Genomic DNA, 19967 nt, shown 5'->3' on the forward strand with positions numbered 1-19967 from the left:
ACGAACCAGCAACTGAAAAAGTTCAAGGATCTTTATGATGCGCAAAGGTTAAACATTCATTTCCTTGTGACGCATGTGATTTGACACTGGCTCACAGTTACCCTTATGTACGACGATCCTGTAACGAACATGCATGTTCAAGACGTTCATCCAAAACAGACTTAACCTCTGACATTGTCTGGGCAAAATATCAAACATCTGGTAGTGACATAGTTGTATGGAGTACCAACGCACCAAATTGCTCACGTAGGGAGCTAGGGCGAAAACAAGTCCCGGCTTCAAACATTCATTTCCTTGTGACGGATATGTTTTTACACTGGCTTTCTGGTTCATAGTTACCCTCATGTTTGACGAGCCTGTAACTAACATCCATGTTCAAGACGTTCATCCAAAACAGACTTAACCTTCAAATGTTCTGGGCAATTTATCAAAAATGACAGTGCAGCAACATGTGGCTGCAGAGCAGTAAGTAGGCCCCAGATCAGTTGCCCCCTTTATTCAATTTAATTCAAACACATGACAGAAATGGAAAATAATATAAGTATTGAACAGGATATAAAGGCTGCTAGAGGTGTCAAAACCTTGAAAGCATAGCTTGTATCAGGCACGCCATTACAAATCACGATGTGTTATGCTGCCTATGGAGGGGGGGGGGGGGGGTCATCAGCAAATCAATGCTAACATGTAGACAGGTTTTCTCCTCCGGACACATTATTGGCCTCCGTAAACTTCAATGGAGGCGCTGTTTAAATCCGATGATACCCCCGTATCCCAGCTGGCTCAGTCCGAATGTTGTACACAAGCGGACATTATTACCGATATATAGTCACAGAGTAGGGGGGGGGGGTTACATTATTTATAATATATTTCTATGCAAAACATAAAATGTGAGTCAGAGGAAATTGGGTGACTTTTCATGTAACGTTTATCAGGGGTCAATGAATATGGTATCAAAAGCAATTCTGTGGGATGGTCATGGTTGGGATGGCAACCGATTTAAAAACATTGGTAATCAATTAATTTTGGTCCTTTTTGTAGTCCCCGAGGGGCCAACCTACTATCTTCTTTGTGCTTGACTCACTGTCTCTCACTTGTGAAATAGACTTGCATAAGTCTCACCTTGGTCCCAAAAATTACTCTGCTGGTCCCAGAGGGCCAGACTACAGTCTTCTTTGTACCTAACACACTGACTGACACACTGACTGACCCAAATAGTTCAATAGTTCATAGAGACCCCAAAGTCACAATTTGTATACTGTATTCACGTACGTTTATTGCATTAAAAGGAAGTAAATAATCAATATTATAAAACAAGACAAGCATTTCAACGTAATAAATCGTAAAAAAAAAAAACAATCATAAGAATCCACCTGGGGGTCCGACTATGACAAGGCAAGGAGGCCTCTTAAGTGTGTCCAGTTAATTATTTTTCTTTTTATTTTGGTAATATGATAATCAAGTACTAGGTCTATAACAAGTGCAGTTATAAAGTAATTGGAAATCGAATAAATATTACTCCTACTCCTAGTTAAAAAGATTTGTTTATTCTAACAAACGATAATGGCAAATATTATACATGGCACAATAACACAACAATTATTAAGTTTATCAACCATCGTTTTTGACAAAGTTTCTTCACCGTCACGTCTTCCACCTCGTACGCAACATCGTAACTTTTCCTGAAATAACACTTAAAGTTGATCGGTGCCCCAGAGCATAAGAGAGTCCACAATTTTCACCCACACTGCTTATCCACTGTGCTTTAACTTTTCGTTCCCCAATTTCATTTGAACGTATTTATATCAATGGACTCATTCTACTATGAGTAGCTGACTTTGAAAATGTCCAAAATGGATGCAATATAATTGATTATCGATTCCACTCCTGTTCCGTTTTTGGGGTGGTCTTTTGTGTAGTCTTTTGGTGTTTTCTTATTATCATTTTGTTTATATATATTTTTAATAAAACAAACAAAGCCACTATGATCGTTGCATGCTTTGTATGCGTATTGTATATGCTGCACACAAACATACATTGACAACAAGAAAGCCCCTGCCTCTGACTCAAAACTACATCTAGCCAATAAGCACTGTTAACAAAGACTGGTGTCATAGATTGCGAAGTCGCTAATATACTGTACAATGCCAAGAGAAGCGAGTTACCACTCTCCATATAATTTTTTTACAGCATGCACGGGTTATAGGCCCAGGCCAGTCACGTGACTATAGAAGAAGTCGACCAGCAGTTCACGAGGGGCGCTTTGATGGTCCGAAATACCATGAAACAAATAGTGTCCCTTCGCAAGGACATGAGTGTGTATGATGATGCATTGTGCCCTATCCCTCCTGATTGCTTAGCTTTCGTCAGTTGTTGGTTGTTACGGTGTTTTCTGCAGTAATACAAAAACGAGAAACAAAAACTTTGCATCTAAGGTTGTTCAAGAATGCTGAAAAAAAAACAATTTTCAATAAAAAAAACTTGAGTCCTAAACAGAAACCTTGATCTACAATCATGAGGCCGTAGCACAGAAGTCAATAAAATTAAGGCATCAACCGATTATAGCTAGGCCACCAATAACTTGAACACACATTTGTACTATTCGAGCTTTTGTTCATTCGGATGAATGCACAATGATAGTTTTTACTATCAAATTGGATGGAGTGTTAGTTCTTGCATGACGCAAGAACATGTCCATCTTTGAAATAATAGGAATACGCAGAGTATTTTCTATGATGATTTGAATCATTGACAAGGTGGTGTAGGTTTCGTTACACTGCCCTCATTGTTCGCTTACCATCACTACAGATCACTCCAGCATCGTGTGAGTGGCTACAACTTGTCTCTTCCCAGCAGTGGGAAGGACAGTCGGTAATTTTCTCTTCGGAGCCTTCACACGCCACGCCGTCCATATGGACGGGTCCGCTACCCTGCCCGAAGTGGGCAGCGGACTTGGCCTCCAGTGCGTCTGAGAAACCGAGCTGTCGGCAGACGATCCCCGCATCAGTCTGGTTCCAAGTTGTATCACAGATGGTGCCCCAGCTGCCGCCACGGTATATCTCCACTCGGCCGCTGGTGCGAGATCCGCCGACCAACCGAAGCTCATCTGATCATTTCACAATAATGACATCATCTCAATTTAGAAAACAAGACGAGTTACAGTCTGACGCCTACACTGTGAAGTGGTGTAATGAAAAAGGGACGGATAGGTAGCCCGCCCTCATGGTTAGTAGACCTCCCAATCCCCTCTTCAGCTGGAAATACAGGCTGATAAAAATATGTCACGTAGCGATCAGAATCAAATTACCTGTCTGTCAGTGACAGTGTCCCAAAGAACCCATAGGCCTACTGAGGACATCAAGTTGGCCTATATTCAAGAATCGTTCCCCGTGCTATTAACAAGTTTTATCCCAAAAAATAGATTCATTTTCTAAGTTATTGCTATTTTTTATAGCAATACGAAAGTTATTTACTTTTGAATGTGAAGTCGAGCAAAAAAATCAGCCCGCTTAGTTGTTGAATAATTATTACTTCACAGTTTCGAATTATTTGCTTCCAGACAATAATTCTATTCTCGCGGGTAGGCTGGTCCCCGCCCCACAATAAGCCTCTGTACTAATGACGTCACACTTTGTTTACATGACATCCTATGTTGCTTAGTGGACCGTGGGCCCCAAATGGCTTTATAGGAAAGTGCACATGTAAACAAAGTGTGACGTCATTAGTAGCACAGAGGCTTATTAGTATCGATAGTGTACGGACCGAGAGCCAGTCTGTTCGCAAAGTGGGTCTGTTGTGCCTAAAGCATTTTTTTTTTCTTCTTCAGAGGGTTGCAGACGTCCAAAATGGAAAATTTTAGGTTGGAAGAAAACATTCAAGTTGTAAATTTATAAATAGGAAAAAAAATTATATGTTGAAGAGCAAGGGGAAATCAACCTTAAAAGAATATTGGTCCAAATAATCAGTATTGGGAGGCAAAAGTAAGGTTTTGAATTTCTATTTTTGAATGGCTATTTAGTGGGTGTAAGAGATAACAATAATTGTTTCAGATTTTTCATTGAGTTCATCAGTATATTTTTCCTATACTCATTAGGGAAGTGCTTTTGTTTGAAGAATGTGTTTCAGGGTTGAGTACCTCCTTATGTGACTTTTATCATCAGAGAACGCTGAAATATCATAAATACCTGGAGATGATTTGATAACACAAAATTCACTTGTGTAATAAGCTGAGGTTTAAGACACAAAGTCGGATGTGAATGACATGTCATGGAAACTAAAGAGGGCGGAGTATTTCTTACCAGGTCTTGGTTTACAAACGACTCCTGCTACAGTTGAGCTGTTGCATTGCTGAGAGCCGGTACAGACAAACGGACAGTCAGCCAGCCGTCGTTCAGTTCCAGTACAGGCGACTCGATTCATCACGATCGGCCGATCACTCTCTCGGCTGGACAACCCCGTTTTAGCCTCCAGAGCCCCGATGAAACCGAGCTGATGACACACGGTGGTGGCGTCCTTCATATCCCAACTGCTATCGCAGACTGCACCCCAAGCATCATGGCGGAAGATTTCCACTTGACCGCTCCATTTGTCATCACCGCCCACCAATCGAAGCATGCCGCTAACTGTTGAGATCGAGAAGTATAGTTTCTTATTAGAATTAGTTCGCAAATGACATGTGTGTTCCGATTTTGAACAACAATCAAACGTAGGTCTAACTCTCGATAACAATAAGTCTTCTAAGTTTCACACTCTTTCATTAGGTTCACTTCTTGGCAGAATTTTTGTGAACGACAGCCTCTATAATCGTATTTATAATTTGAACACAAAAAACGCGCAAAAGATGCTTGTGCAAATACATATCATTCGTTTAACTTTTTTCCCTAACTTGAGGTGCCATTCCATGGCTCAAATCGTCTTATCAGACGTATTCCCCCTTCCAGTGATGACTGTTGTCTGACAATGATAATTCCTTCATGTTTACATCAAGGGAACTCAACTCAGATCTATTACTCCATTTGCAATATGAAGGTCATCATCCAATTTGTGATCCAAACCCATCGTTTCATATATGATTTGTACTGGGCATTGTCAAAATGCAACAGAGCTGGACCAACACGTGTCATCAATTAGAAAAGAAACGAACAAACACACCCAGCAAGTGATATCAGCCGACAATAACATCATCCCAACTCCCAACCCTCCAACATTCATGACCTGAATACTGACATAGGTTTCATGAGGGTCAAAGCATCCGACATTGCAAATACAACGGTGTTAAATTTAACACCAGTGGTATCTTTACAGGACCACCGGTGTTTAATTTACACCGCACTTTTTTGTAATGTAGACCTAAAATTAAATTAAAACAGTCCGATACTAGCATGATCACTCGGCCTGCATCGGAATCACTGTTACATCAGTATGAGTTCCACATAATAATAAATATGACTTGTATTAATACAACTTCCTCCGGGTTCTAATCATTTTTCATCACAACATGAAACTCAAGTCAGTGCCCGCATTTGGTTCTTACAGCGTTGAAATAAGCATAGACCTCTAAACTGATCTAACCATAAAAAAAAAAAAAATTACACCGAAATGACTAGCGGTATCATTGCCTTTCTACGGCGACTTCGATTGTTTAGATGGGCACATTTGTATTACCTCGACATCCGAGCACTTCGAATCTTAGAAAATAATTTTCAGAGTAACTCCATGTGAGTGGAAGTATGCGGAGGAATCTTGCCATCAGTACCACGGGGAACGTCACATTCACAGGTTGTCCACTACCATTGTTCCCATTCAACTGAAATAAATACAACAATTTACAATATCACTACCAACACAACATCCAGTAGTTCAAATATTCGTTATTCGTCGGGCGTCTTTGCTATTTAAAGAATTGCGTCGATATAGGGAGATGCTAAACCATTTTGACGCTATCTTCTTTTAACATGAAAGTCAAATACATGCATGTAAACACCTCGGGAGAACGAAGATCTAATTAAGAGTGGCTATTGACGTACAAATTAATTTTTCGCTCGGAAAGTCTTAGGCAGGGTTTATTTTTCTTATGTCACTTCCGAAGTTCCGCTTCCAAGTCTGAGATGTAGACCTACGCGATAAAAGATAACGAACAAGGTAAGGACTTGACCTTGAGACCATAAAGGCATCGATGGGTAGGGGGGGGGGCTGTGGAAGTAAAATGTCTCTAAATAAAATTTTGGGTGGAGGACGCCGTTGGCGAAGCCCCATGCTTCCCCCACAATTTACCCCAGCGCATTTAGATTTGTTTTTTACCAGGTACAATGTATACATATTCTGTACGTGAAATAGCGCTAAGATGAACTGATCTGATTGTCTTCAGGCTGAGCGGGTAGGGTGGCAGCGGGTATAGGAGACCCATGTGCCGGGGAAATAGGTTTGGTAACCGTGGATATAGATGATCCATTGGTTGGGAGCAGGAGGCGCTAGATGTCACTGAGTTGAAAACCGATGTCTTGGGAACAGCGGGGTGTTGGAAGATCTCGATGGCCTCTCTAATTCGTCTAGGATGCCAGTTTTTGACAGGAGCGATGAGTTCTGCTTCCTCCCAATTGGTGGGGTGGTCTGTGGCATGGGCGTGTTTGACGAAGGCTGACTTGTCGTAGTCTCCTCGTCGTCCATGCGCCCGGTGTTCCTTAGGCTGGTTGGTAGGTTTCTGCCGGTCTCCCCTATGTAAACTTAACCGCACTCACAGGGGATGCGGTAGAATCCTGGGCGGTTGCTAGGATCAGGCTTGTCCTTGGGGGTGTGTAAAATGCCAAGAAGTTTGTTGGGGGCCGAGTGGAAGACTTTGATGTTGGCTTGACGGAAGATGCGCTGGAGCTGATGGGAGGCGGGACCGAATTAGGGAAAAACATACTGAGGGCTGTGGGGTTTGACTTCAGGTGTTGTAATAGCAGACCCTACAGTCATAGAGCTTAGTGGGTTTGGAGGTCTTAATGTGGCATTGCTTGTATCCGTTTAGCTGATGGGAAGTCTGGATATGCTGGAGTTCTTGCTGGATGTTGTCTTGGTCGCATATCCCATACAACCGTCGTACTACGGTGCGGTTGACTGATGACTTGGGGAAGGGGTGACGGAACGATCGCTGGTGTAGGTAGCGGTCGGTGCCGTGGTTGGTGGTGGTGCCGTGGTCGGTGGACCTTGCGGTGCAAGGAGTCCTCGGTGTTTCTGGAGAGGCTGACATCAAGGATGGAAAGCTGGCCGGCTTGTTCTTGTTTAACGGTAAACTTGATGGTGGGATGTTGCCCGCGGAGGTAGTTGAGAAACTCGGTGAGGGTATATCCTGGCCGTGGGGCCAGACAACAAAGGTGTCATTAATGTAGCGTAGCCAGAGCCTGCATCATCCTCACCGACACACCCCAGCGATCAGCCTCCATCATCAGCACCACCACACCTCAACGACCAGCCTTCAGCATCCCCTATCCAAGCCACGTACGCGGCAGTCATCCAGCCCCATATATACAACCTCAACCACTCAGTCCGACTCTCTCCTGAAGATGATCAGAGCATATTGATCGGAACGTCCAGTTTCACAACCAACCGGTTATTTAATTTCAGAACCACACTTTTCAAAAGAGAGTATTCCTCATGGTTTTAGCGCAAACCTCACTAGTACAATATAAACACTGCCATCATGCAAAGTTTCACATCTTATTTAACACCTATTTTATGTAATGTTGGTGTACACACTGTACTGGTCTGAATTTGCGTAAAACCGCTATGTCATGTGGTGCATACACACATTTTTGAATGCCTCCCTCTAGAGATAGGTGGCATCCAAACCCCCCCCCCACACACACACACCTACGCTTACATAGGCATAGAAATGGGTACTTCCTTTGTTCTCGTGTACTAAAATTTTGCAACGTCGCACACTTATGTCAAAATGCTCTTATTTTAACCATAGTTAATTTCCTGGGCTGAAATTCGGACTTAATATCCCTTTTCTAAAACTCTTCCATTTGCGACAGATCAACCCACCTTGGAAATTCCTAGTTTTTTTTTTTTTAGTAAAATCCATATATATATTTTGTGAAAAACTTGTGGGGTTCCAAAACGGTACCCCGCAAGTCGGTGGGCATTCCGTGTGGGGTACCTCCCCTTGTTCTGGTACCCCACAAGGCAGTGGTTGTACACGCACCCTGCTGTACGAATTTCCATGCTGATTACCGCCACGACGTTGACAAGAAATTGCAGCCGGTGCTCGAGACTAAACGGATATCCATGGGCGTCGCCAGGATTTTTCTGGGGGGGGAGAGAGGAGGGTAAAGCACTCAGCAGACGCAAAGGGAGAAATCAACGGCCGTAGAACTATCAAGAGGGGGTGCTAGACATCATGTCAAATATACATTAAGTTAACAGTAATATGATTCGCCCCTCGTCTTCTTATTTTCAATTCGTTTCCCTTTTTTCCCCTCCTTTTTTGTGTGTGGTTTCCGATGGGGGGGGGGGGGGGGGGGGAGGGACCCCCTTTATCCCCCTCCCCGATAAGCCAATGCGGATAGCACGACCCAAGCTCAAGAGAAATGTTTGTTTTATTTCGCGAAAGTAGTGCGCATTTTCCAAACATATTGCCTAAAAGGAACTGCCTTATTAATTTGGCAAAATTAATGCGCATTAATTAAAAATAAAAAAATAATAATACAATTTCAATTGTTTAAATCTGGAACGATCGGGATTGGGCTTCTGTAATCCAATGTTTGTCCGTACAGCGTAAGAAAACAAGAGAATGCCAACAAGATCCGCACGGCATCCTATAGGCTCACCTGTACGGTCTGTCCTCTGTCAGTTAGTTTCTGCCAATCATTGGACTCGCCCGTATTACTGTAGTTTACAGCAAATGTTTGGATATGAAACGCACTGTGCCCCTGTACGATGACCCCCGTGATGGCCGTGTACTGACCGAGGTCTACCTGGTACCATTGACCCTCGGGCTTTCCATCCGGGCATATCCACCAACCAGTACCTGTGGGGAATAAAACAAAAAGACTATGACAGTCAAATATATAGAACCAAATCCTACAAGATTTCCGTAAGAAAAATACAACAGTTACAAAAGCTGTGATTATGACAAGAATACATATTTTGTATTGGAAGTTGCGCCAATACACAGGTTTGATTTGATGTCATTCCTGTTCTGAATAACTGAGTGACTCTGTGTTTATCCTGAGGGACCCCAAGTGTCAGTTGTTACATGCTAATGAGAATTTGCCAGTGGATGCTCGCAAGACCAACACGATTCTAGAACGCTTCATAACAGCGATGAGGTAGGATTATCCATGAATGACGTGACAATATTCTCCACAACTGACGAAATACACAACCGTTTAATTTTGAAAGGAACGACAGTCGCACTTAACTCACTGTTTGTTTCGGAATTTGAGGTAATGTTCTCATGATTGGCCCTTTTTTTCATTGAGGAAAACATACAAACTAATATTTACTTCGATACGATAAATAATCGGGTCTATCCTGTCCTTGCAGCAACGTTTCATCGTCTGATTGGAGGAACTTGTCAATATCTGTAATGGGCATAATCATTATAAAGCGTTTCCTGTACAATCTTCGCCAAAATGAGAATGCGCATCGAAGCGGAAACGCGCCAAACTTATTAGGCGCGCAGTGGAACATTTATGCATAGACGGGCCTGGGAATGCATCATCAGGGATGGAGGACTATGTGGAATGAGTTGGTCAATACGAACAGTCAAATTGTTGTATATGAGCATGAACAATGCGGCTGCCAAGGAGACAACCAAGAAGTTGACGACACAATGTGAAATTTAAGTTTATTCTAAATTAAATGTTTGTGAACTCAAGGGTTTTGTCATTACTTAACATGTATCAATTCACAATTGAGATCCCACAGAATAAACAAAGATTACTCATCCCGAACAGAAATGACCTGCAACAGGCATGACCTGTGTACTGACGCAACTTCAAATACCAAATTTGTATTATTGTCATTTGAAGGTCGTTTGTAATCACAATTTTTGTACCTTTTTCGTTGTTGCGGAGCCTAAAGGATCAGTAACAGTAATTCGCGCTACGGACTTTAGTTAGTGATGTTGATTTTGTTTTAATGACAGTAAACCAGTGACGATTTTTTGTTTTGTACCCAGCTAGGACATGAGAACACTAATGTTACAAAACAAGTCAATGCAATGACATATAAATCGTAACATGGACAGAGTGATACACAGAATCGGTTTTTCTTTTGGTCAAGTTTATGGGGAATGCATGGACTATTCTGGCTTAAAAAAATATGCGATATCGCTGGGATTTACATAAGCACTTGAATACAGGATATACGCGGTCTGACTGTAGCATGAGTTTTGCTGCTTTCATGTAACGGGAAATTGTCATATACATGCGGCGTGGTGTGCTCACACAGAATCACTTCCATGCATCTTTCTCTCAGAACGGTTTCAGATTATTCAAGCTCTTCAGAAGAGAAAAGTATGCTGACAAATTCGCAGCGCGGGACATTTGAAATTGTTTGTCTTTTTCCGGTCAGTAGTTTCGTAAGCGTATGATTCGAATATATGTGCGCCTTTTTCCCCTTTTAATCAATATGGTGTTTTTTATGAGCCGGCAGAACACTATGCCCCAATCTATAACAAAATTAGCTCAAGTTGTCTACTGACACACATTCAAATGGACCGCGTTTTGTCGACTGTAAACTTGAAAAATGGACTTGCCATGACAAACTCTTGGTGGCGCACTGCATTGTGAATTGCCCGAATTTCAAGAACAGTTTCAGATTATTCAAGCTTTTCAGGAGTACAGGGTTCAAGCAATAGTTCAAATGAAATACTGAGAAAAGTGAGCTGTCTTGCGGAGATTATCCGGAATCCACGGAGGCTTTTTGTTGTTGTTGGTTGACCTCTTTTTATATTTAGAAACTTAGACAAAACGACATTTATGGGTTAAAGACATGTAGGATCATTTGCATGTATCTCAAAAGAAACCAACCGAATTATTATTATTATTTTTTGTTGGATGAAAGATCGTAGGGTACTAACCACCCCGTGATGTTATTTTGTTTGGCTTGCTGTCATTGCGAAGAAATCAAGAAATGGTGGTGATTTCCAACGATCAGTCAATTGCCTTTTTTTTAAATACAGAGTACCATGGGCGAAATCGTGTTTCGTGATCAAAAGATAGTGCATGGTTTTTCAATGTTTTCGCGAAAAAATTGCTGTAGTTTCATCTGGTTAAGTTTAACATTTAAACATTCATCTTTAAATTTTGAGAGGTGTTATTATTGGAAACGAACAACGCATGAAAAGCAAATGAGCCTAAAGCCTTGAAAAAGAAAGGGGCTGGTCATATTGACCAAGAATGAATCCATAATTAAAACATTCGCAATGCATCGTTAATTAGTAATTTTTTTTACAATGTTTCAAGTTGTTTTTAGAGTCGGGCTTATACAATTCCTATGTCTTAACTCACAAAAAAGGGAAAAAACACAAATTAAGCAACAGTTGCAGACTATTGCAATGAGAGACTGAGTAGCGATCAATGAGACTTACCATTCAGTCGGGCCTTGCTTGGGAGATAAGTTGAGCTGTGTGAGCCTGACGCCGTCAGGCTGGAATCAGGGATGGCCCCACTGGCCATCCCCAGTGGAGAACTCGTACACGGAAGACCTGAAATGACACAAAATATCGGATACAAGGTATCGTTTCTTTCATTCCTATTTTGCTTGACAATGAAAATTGTTTGGGCGATTTTTTAAGGGACCATTGCATGTAATTAAAGCATTCATTTTGAGCAACTTTCTCTGAACTGCAAGAAAACCTAAGTGAATAAAAAGTTTAGTTTAAAACGTGTGTAACGTGCACTTAGGGTGTTCCGTAATAATTACGAACCTACAATTTTTGCTCATTGAATTAATATTTAAAATATTTACTACAGACCAAAAAACAAACAATCTGGCAACTTTTCTTGCTGAAGCATTTTTAGCATCAAAGTTTCTGCCTTGAATGGCATCACAGTTTCGCTTATTGTGGAAATGCGCATAGCATTTAAAAAAAACCTTGCAAATAGCAATAAACTATGAAAATTGAAAATAAAGTTAAACGGGACACAAAGGTGCATTTTTAGGGATTGCATTCAAACTTTCCATTACATTGGCTCTTAGAGTGTAATGGGATGTTAGAGAATGTCAAAAATAGTCGGTCTCTGGTCAGACCAAAGTTCCGGAATTGATGCGGCGACGCGGTTTTTTTTTTTTTGGGGGGGGGGCTTTTTTTTATTAAAGCTTGGATTATACAGACAAGGTGGGTACTATTTTTTGCTTTTTTTGTGTCCTCGTATACATTGGTGTCCTCCATAATTGGCCTTTGTGCCCTCCATCATTTGCCTTGGTGCAATTTCCCCATTCCTTGGTACAACAATTTGAGGGAGTGCGGCAATAGAGGGCGCTGTTGTAGCTACCGTAGTCTGGTTCCCAGACCAAAAGATTCTGACTATTCCTGATGAATCTTAGGTCCGGTAGTCTACGGTAATACATTGTATTACAATTTACGTCACGTGTCTAAAACGGGAAGAATTCCTCCTTTTTCCGAAAATTTCCGAAGTTTGCCGAAGTCGTTTCGTCGACAATCGGATAGCGCCTGAGTATTTTCGAGTGTATAATATAGGTTTAATTAACTGCTAATTGCTTATTAATTTTATTTTAAATGAGTTGATAATTAATATTCATTGCTTTCATTTAGAAAACTTGAAATTCAACGACTGATTTCGTGCATCAAATATACTCCGATCGTATGGGCGAACTTTTTGCTGCGTGATGTACAATTTTGAATTTGACGACCGTTACCGAGATTTTCCAAACCTCGGTCTTCATTCGGCTCCGCCTGCTAACAGTGCTATTTGGGTGCCTAATTTTGAAGATTGCAGATCAACATTAGTCAATGTTATCTTACAGAAACATCAAACTGTATTATCATAACTGTATGATATTACGAAGCAAGTGATCTATTTTAATTTTTATCAGAACATTAAAAGCTACAAGCGATATAGCGAAATCGGAAACAAAGCCGAGCTTTGAAAAAGGGCCATCAATGTCGTCATTTTTATTTTTAGCCACGGAGGCTGCCTGACCTAAGATTCATCAGGAATAGTCAGAATCTTTTGGTCTGGGAACCAGACTATAGCTACCGCGGACAATAAAAAAAAAAGTTGACGCGCATGATAAAAATCGACGCGCGCGCTGACCAGAGACCGACTTTTTCTCTCTTTTTTTGGCCTTAAGTATCACTTTGGCCATAAATGTTGAAATAGGATTACACCGTGTAACGCCAAGGAATGTTCTAAATCCGGCCCATTGTGTACGTCACACGCATGAAAAGACGCCAGGTGTATAGCCATTCTGACTCGATTAACCAGAATGTTATGCGTTCTGGGCTTACCTTTTTACTACAGCTTTGTGATTGCGAAGGCTTACGCGTAACCGTTGTTAAACAACGTTAATCCGATTATACGTACATAAACGTTACCATCAGAGCAGTGAAATTCATGCAGCCAAAAAACATGGCTTTTTGAATGCTATGTTTTTCAGAAATAATGCTCAGTATGATTGAAATTTTATTTTATAACAGAATAAGAAAGTATAATTATCATGTCAGTGACAAAATCGCTGTTATTGATGCCGAAACACTAGTGAATGTGACCTAAAGTCTTTAAAAATTCGTTCGAAAAGGTCCCCAAATCTGTCTATTTATTTCAATTGATAGGAATCCCCATAAGTTGTTATTTCACGAGTAGTTGAACACTGTCTAATATCATTTAAGTATATTCCGAATTTCAACTTAATCTGTTATTGCAAACGCTTGTGTTACACCTTGAACTATCTCCAAGGTAAATTTCGACGAGGATTTTTTTCGACAAAACTTACGTGCATGGTTTTCGGGTTGGCCGTTTTGGGGGCAACAATGACGAAGCCCATATTACTTACTTGGCGTGACTCGGCATGGGTCTCGGTATCGACCAATTGAAGCCGACAAAAAAGGTGAAATTTATTAATTAGTAACTCGTGAAGGAGGCGATACTGAAAATTTGTACTGCACAACCATAGGGTAGGAACCTGATTATTCGAGATGCATTAAAAGGTTGACAGATATTGCAAACACCAGTGTTACAGCTTGGGGGGGGGGGGAAATAAGCCTATTTTTTCAATTCCAACGAAAAATACAGAACATTATGAAAACGATTTTAGCACATAGTTGGAATATCAATTAATATTAATTATAAGGGACACAGACCCTGAAAGTTGCATGAAGATACGGCCTTCCAAACGGGAGAATTGATTTTCAAAGATTTTGCGGGCGAACATTCACGTGTCTGTGTGCATGTTGTTTCATTCAAAATATAGCATTACGTAACCTTCCGAAATTGGCCTTCGCAACCACACGGCTGTACTATAGGTTTGCCTTGTCTTGTAAGTTGTTACCTCTGCCAAGGAGGTTATGTTTTCATCGGATTTTGTTTGTTGGTTTGTTTGTTTGTTTGTTAGTTTGTCTGTTAGCAAGACAACTCAACAAGTTATGGACGGATTTGCATGAGTTTATTTTAAATGTGGTCCTTGGTAGAAGTACAAATCGATTAGATTTTGGAAGTGATCCGGATGTGGGTCTGGATCCAGGATTTTTTTTTAGAATTCTTCACCATTTATGCGAGTATTTCTTTTGGGTGTACTGACAATATGGCGTGGAATTGTTTAGCCTTGGTGGAGGTTTGCGCTCTCTGAGTGCTTTCTAGTAGGTAATTAGGTTTGATGGGTTTTTAATGTGATAGGACCTATATCCCAAGCTCCATCCATTATTTTATATTCCAATCAAATTCAGACAATCTGGACAGCATAAAGCCACGTTATAGCTTCATATTTGTAGAGACCGTTTGAAATATTGTTCATACAAAATACAGATAATACATATGCCGCAGGTGCCCCCTCAATCAAAGCAATACGAGGAGTGGACCTGCCCCCCCCCCCCCCACCATCGGAACGCCGCGTGGCAAACTAGGCGTGCAAATAAATATACATTTTACAATTAAACATCAGCAGTTTCATTTGTTTATTTACCTGATATGCTTGAGCTCCTTGCCTGATCTTGTGACGTCACATCTGGCACCACGGGATGGGCCGAGCATAATTCTAAATACAAAGTCAAAATTGTGATATTTTATTTGTTATTGTTTTTAACTGGAATAAACACAACCGACAAACTGATAGGCACAAAATGCATTCTGAAATCCAGTGGATCCGTTAAAATTGTACGTATGCCTATACGGATACAGCAGTAAAACTGAATAGGCATCAACAAGCGGAAATAAGCCAATATAAAGGTATGAAATTGAAACTAAGGCCAACAAAAAAAAAAAGTCGGTCTCTGGTCAGCGCGCGTCGATCTTATCATGCGCGTCAATTTTCTTTCCAAAATGCTCCGCGGTAGCTCCAACAGCGCCCTCTATTGCCGCACCTCCTCAATTTTTTTTACCAAAGAGCACCAAGGAATGGGAAATTGCACCAAGGCAAATGATCGAGAGCACCAAGGCAAATTATGGAGGACACAAATGTACATGAGGACACCAAAAAAGCAAAATAGTACCCCACCTTGTCTGTACAATCCAAGTTTGAAGAAGAAAAAGAAAGCCAAAAATAAAATAATAAATCCGCGTCGCCGCGTCAATTCCGGAACTTTGGTCTGACAAGAGACCGAATATTTTTTTTTTGGCCTAACATGACAAAATTGTTTTCAAAATGTACCGTTATTTTCAATTTGTACCGTTATTTTCAATAGATTTCCCCCCCCCCCAATTTTTAACCCCAAAATAGATTACTGGTTTAAATTGCTACTTTTCTTGTTATTTTTCTAGCAATGACAAAGTTATCCATTTCAGAATTGGGGGGGGGGGGGGGATACCAGCATGTAATGAGGGAGCACCAAGGGTGGACCCAACAACAACATTTCCTCCAAATTTCCAGGGCACCGCAAGTGCTGCTTATTCGAAGGGGGGGGGGCAAGACCTCTGTTGACTATAGAGGGCGTTTTTTTTTTCAAATTATGAACATTTCATAATGCCGTACGTGCGGATCAGGGAAGTCAAAATGGTAATCTAGATTCCTCTTCCTTTTAATAACTAATAAAAAATACTTTGAAAAGACACTTGATCCTTGGCAAGTGGGACATTTCAGATTTTTTGTTTGTGGGGGGGGGGGGGCATCTTGGGTGCACTTGGAATTCGTGGGGGGCACGTGCCCCCAGCCCCCCCCCCCCTTCACCTTGGCTACGCCACTGCTGAACACACTGTTCAAATAAAATCGTTTAAATATAAATTCTTGACAAATTAAAGGGCTATTTTCGCCTGGAATGCGCCATTATTTGGGCTCTGAAAGGCATTTCTGTAAATGAAATCATAACAGTTTGACAAATATTTTAAAGAAGTCTAATAGACGTCCATGAAGTACTTCTTGAAAAATGGCGATTTTCATGAAATCATCACGCGAAGGAATTTCGGCCATACAAATTTGATCTTCACAAACTCGAGCCGTTGCAGCGCTAGTTGATAGTCCAGTAACACATGATTCATAAACAAAGTATGCTAGTAACTGTAAACCACAGAAATACAAAGTTTCAGCTTTCAAATCAGTTGCCTGCTTACAGGTTTCCACGGGTTTTTTTTTGCAATAGAAAATAATTGTAAAATTACAGTTGAAAACGAACAATTCAATTCAGTTTCACACTTACGTAAGGGCGCAGTAATGGTGATCAGCGTGGCAGCCAACACCAGCAGATTCGATGCAGAATAAGACATTATTGTTTTCGAATACGATGAGAGAAAGTAATAGGCCTACAAACGTCTTAAGGAGAGATCAGCTTGGAGCCGAATATGAACCGACGGGTTGGTAATCGGGTTTATATGGCGCTAGGCATCCTGAAGGGTGTGTTGGGGTTAACAGGTTAACATGCAGATATCCGTCTGGCTCCCATGCAATAAATCCTCCGACGTTGTTTGTCTAGGCTACGTGGTTTTGTTTGTGTTGCTAGGAAACAAATTGTAGTAGGCACCACGTGCCCACACATACCAGACATTACCTCATAGTCATACACATCGGAATGCTTGAACCCCAACTCACCCCCAACACCCTCTCAATGACAAGATTCTACGTGAAATTTCACGTAAAATCTAGATCTGCTCTAAATCTATTCGTGTTATTATTATGTTAATAGTTTTTCAAAGTTGAACATAGAAACTGACTGGAGCAGGGTTTAAACCTGTGACCTAATGTCAATGAAACTAAATAGATATACTAAAGATACACTTCATAAGGAAATGTATTAATGTGTTATACAATTAAAAAAAAAGTGCAACATAATCTATGTAGATGAGCGGCCGAGAACTTAGTCTGAATATCACCCGTTCTCCACGGAGTCCTGTACGTCTCCGGTCAAACGTCTGATACATAAAAGCACGCAATTTAATGCGACCCCGCGCGCCAGCCTATCGGAGTCGACTTTACTTAATCGTGACGTCATTTCAGTTCGAAGTCTGGACTAAGGTTTGATTTGTCAGTTCGAATGAAGTGTTTTTGTAATACAACGGCCGGCCGGGCATAGATATATAAAACCAAGACAAGCTTGGCGCGGCGTACGCTTATCACTTATAGCGTATTATCGTAGTGCCTATAGGTTTATTTTATCGATGTCTCAAACGCGACAACGGGTGAATGACCGAAGACCAGATATAGAAAGCGCCCGCTTCGCAAGACTCGACTACCGAGAACTGGGTGGGACAACTACGGCAAGGTCAACATGGGTGAACATTGGAAGGGACGCGTGTGGTTTGACACTGGCTCATAGTTACCCTCATGTATGACGATCCTGTAACGAACATGCATGTTCAAGACGTTCATCCAAAACAGATTTAACCTCTGACATTGTCTGGGCAATATATCAAACATCGGGTAGTGGCATAGTTGTGTGGAGTACCAATGCACCAAATTGCTCACGTAAAGGGCGGCTGAGCCGAAAACAAGTCCTGGTTAAAACATCGCGGCCGTATCATAAGTCCGACGCCTTATAGGTCCGACGTCGGAAAAACGAAGCGTACGAGGCGTCGGAGCTATGAGGCGTCGTACTTATGAGGTGTCGGACTTATGGGCCTTTATGTAGTTGGGGGATGCGATTTTTCGGAGCTATGAGGCGTCGGACCTATGAGGCGTCGGACTTATGAGCGGACCCCAGAACATCATTTCCTTCAGTTGTGACGGACATGTTTTGTCACTGGCTTGCGGCTCATATTTACCCTCATGTATATGACGAGCCTGTAACTAACATCCATGTTCAAGACGTTCATCAAAAACAGACTTATTTTTTAAATTGTCTGGGCAATATATCGCAAACATTTGTCAGTGACACTGCAGTAATATTTGGTTGCGAAGCATTAAGGCCAAAAACAAATACTTCTGCTTCCGATTCACATGCCTTTCAAAAATAGGGTCGGTCGGTCGGAAACTTTTTTTGGGGGGGGGGACATTTTTTATGCAGATTGAATGGGGTATTCAATTATATGGGAAGGATTAGCCTGAACTATTTCCATTGCACTACGAAAGCTATACCCAAAATGGCCACAAAATGTGATTAAAACCTTTCTACGGTCAACATAATATTTACGTTGGATAATTCTTAAAAAATATTGGAAAATTCAGGTCGTTTGCACCATATTCACAACGCTAGTCAAGACGGGAAGCTATTTGTAAAAATAACATTTTAATATTTTTTATTTGTAAAAATAAGCATTTTTTGACGCAAAAGGGTTGTTGAGAGGTATTTTGTGAAGACAGAAAAGACAATATTTTATTTTTATTTATTCAAACATTTTTTTTTTGAATTGCCGATAGAATTTGTAGGGTCGCAGCCTACAAATAGGGTCGATTGGGTAACCGGAAGCAGAAGTATTTTTTTTGGGGGGGGGGGGCCTAAACAGGCCTAAATTGCCCACGCTTTCTTGTGAAACGCTTCGGTCGATCGGCACGAAATTGGGTGACTTTTCCTGTAACGTTAATCAGTGGTCAATATGGTATCAAAAGCAATTTTGTAGATGGCCGTGGTTGGGATGGCAACCGATGAAAAAACATGGGTAATCATATAATAAGAAAAGAATTGAGCCACTCCTCTCCCTTGAAATATTCGATAAAGTCAGCGTCTCGAATAGCCTCTCCTAACCAAACTCCTACTGCTTGGCTTCATGTGCCTTTCGCTGTTCATCACCGATGGCAGCAGTGACCCACCCAGGATTTGGCTGGGGAGGGCTCACAATGTGTTTAATTTCTTTTATAAATTTTTTAGAAGCTATTTTTTTTCCAAATTTTTTTTTGGGGCGGACTATTTTGACGTTGGTGGCGCCACTTACAATCCTATTATACTACTCGAAAATAGGCCACGTACATATGACCAAGGTCAAATTGTAGGACTAAAAAAAAATTACCCAAAAAATAAAACATTAAATTGACAACCTGGGGGGGGGGGCCTCCGGCCCCCGAGGCCCCCCCCCCCCCTTGGGTGCGCCACTGGATGGCAGAGTTGTGAAGGCAGGTTTCTGGCGCCTGAAAACCAGATAGCTACTGCTTGGCTTCATGTGAGATGTGAAGGCAGGTTTAAGGCATCCCTCCTAAATAGACAGAAAACTCTGATTCCAAACCCGTGCAGGTGGGGCTCGTCAGCCTTGGTTGGCTTCCCACCTAGGAGAAGGCTACCTCGGAAGTATAAAACCATACCGCTATTACTCCACTCCTGGGCGGCCTACAAGACAACGGTGTAACAAAAAAACGCTTGCTACGAATAGCTTAGCTGATTCTAATGGTATGACCTCGGAACGTCTCGACCTAAGATGACGAAAATCCTCCCAACCACTTAA

At 41.4% G+C, this 19967-nt stretch overlaps 1 protein-coding gene across 1 annotated transcript; it reads right to left on the reverse strand.

Annotated features, from left to right (window-relative positions):
• Positions 1-1909: 1909 nt before the first annotated feature.
• LOC119738768 (scavenger receptor cysteine-rich domain-containing group B protein-like) lies at positions 1910-17158 on the reverse strand. The gene is made up of 8 exons (XM_038213721.1): positions 16799-17158; positions 15133-15204; positions 11579-11695; positions 8811-9010; positions 5662-5803; positions 4296-4619; positions 2795-3103; positions 1910-2389 (listed from the first exon to the last, which is right to left on the reverse strand). The coding sequence occupies exons 1-8, from the start codon at positions 16863-16865 to the stop codon at positions 2364-2366; spliced, it is 1257 nt and encodes a 418-aa protein (XP_038069649.1). The 5' UTR covers positions 16866-17158; the 3' UTR covers positions 1910-2363.
• Between the last annotated feature and the right edge of the window lie 2809 nt (positions 17159-19967).

Source organism: Patiria miniata, unplaced genomic scaffold (assembly GCF_015706575.1).
Source record: "Patiria miniata isolate m_02_andy unplaced genomic scaffold, ASM1570657v1 HiC_scaffold_3, whole genome shotgun sequence".
Lineage (NCBI taxonomy): Eukaryota > Metazoa > Echinodermata > Asteroidea > Valvatida > Asterinidae > Patiria > Patiria miniata.

What these genes read in the sequence shown, in the direction of transcription:
- LOC119738768 (XM_038213721.1), bottom strand. Translation starts at nt 16,865, where the DNA reads ATGTCTTATTCTGCATCGAATCTGCTGGTGTTGGCTGCCACGCTGATC. An exon ending in ACAGAGGACAGACCGTACAG is followed by an intron (nt 5,804 to 8,810) that starts GTGAGCCTATAG and finishes TATTTATTTCAG; the next exon opens with TTGAATGGGAACAATGGTAG. An exon ending in TGGAGTGATCTGTAGTGATG is followed by an intron (nt 2,390 to 2,794) that starts GTAAGCGAACAA and finishes GTATTACTGCAG; the next exon opens with AAAACACCGTAACAACCAAC.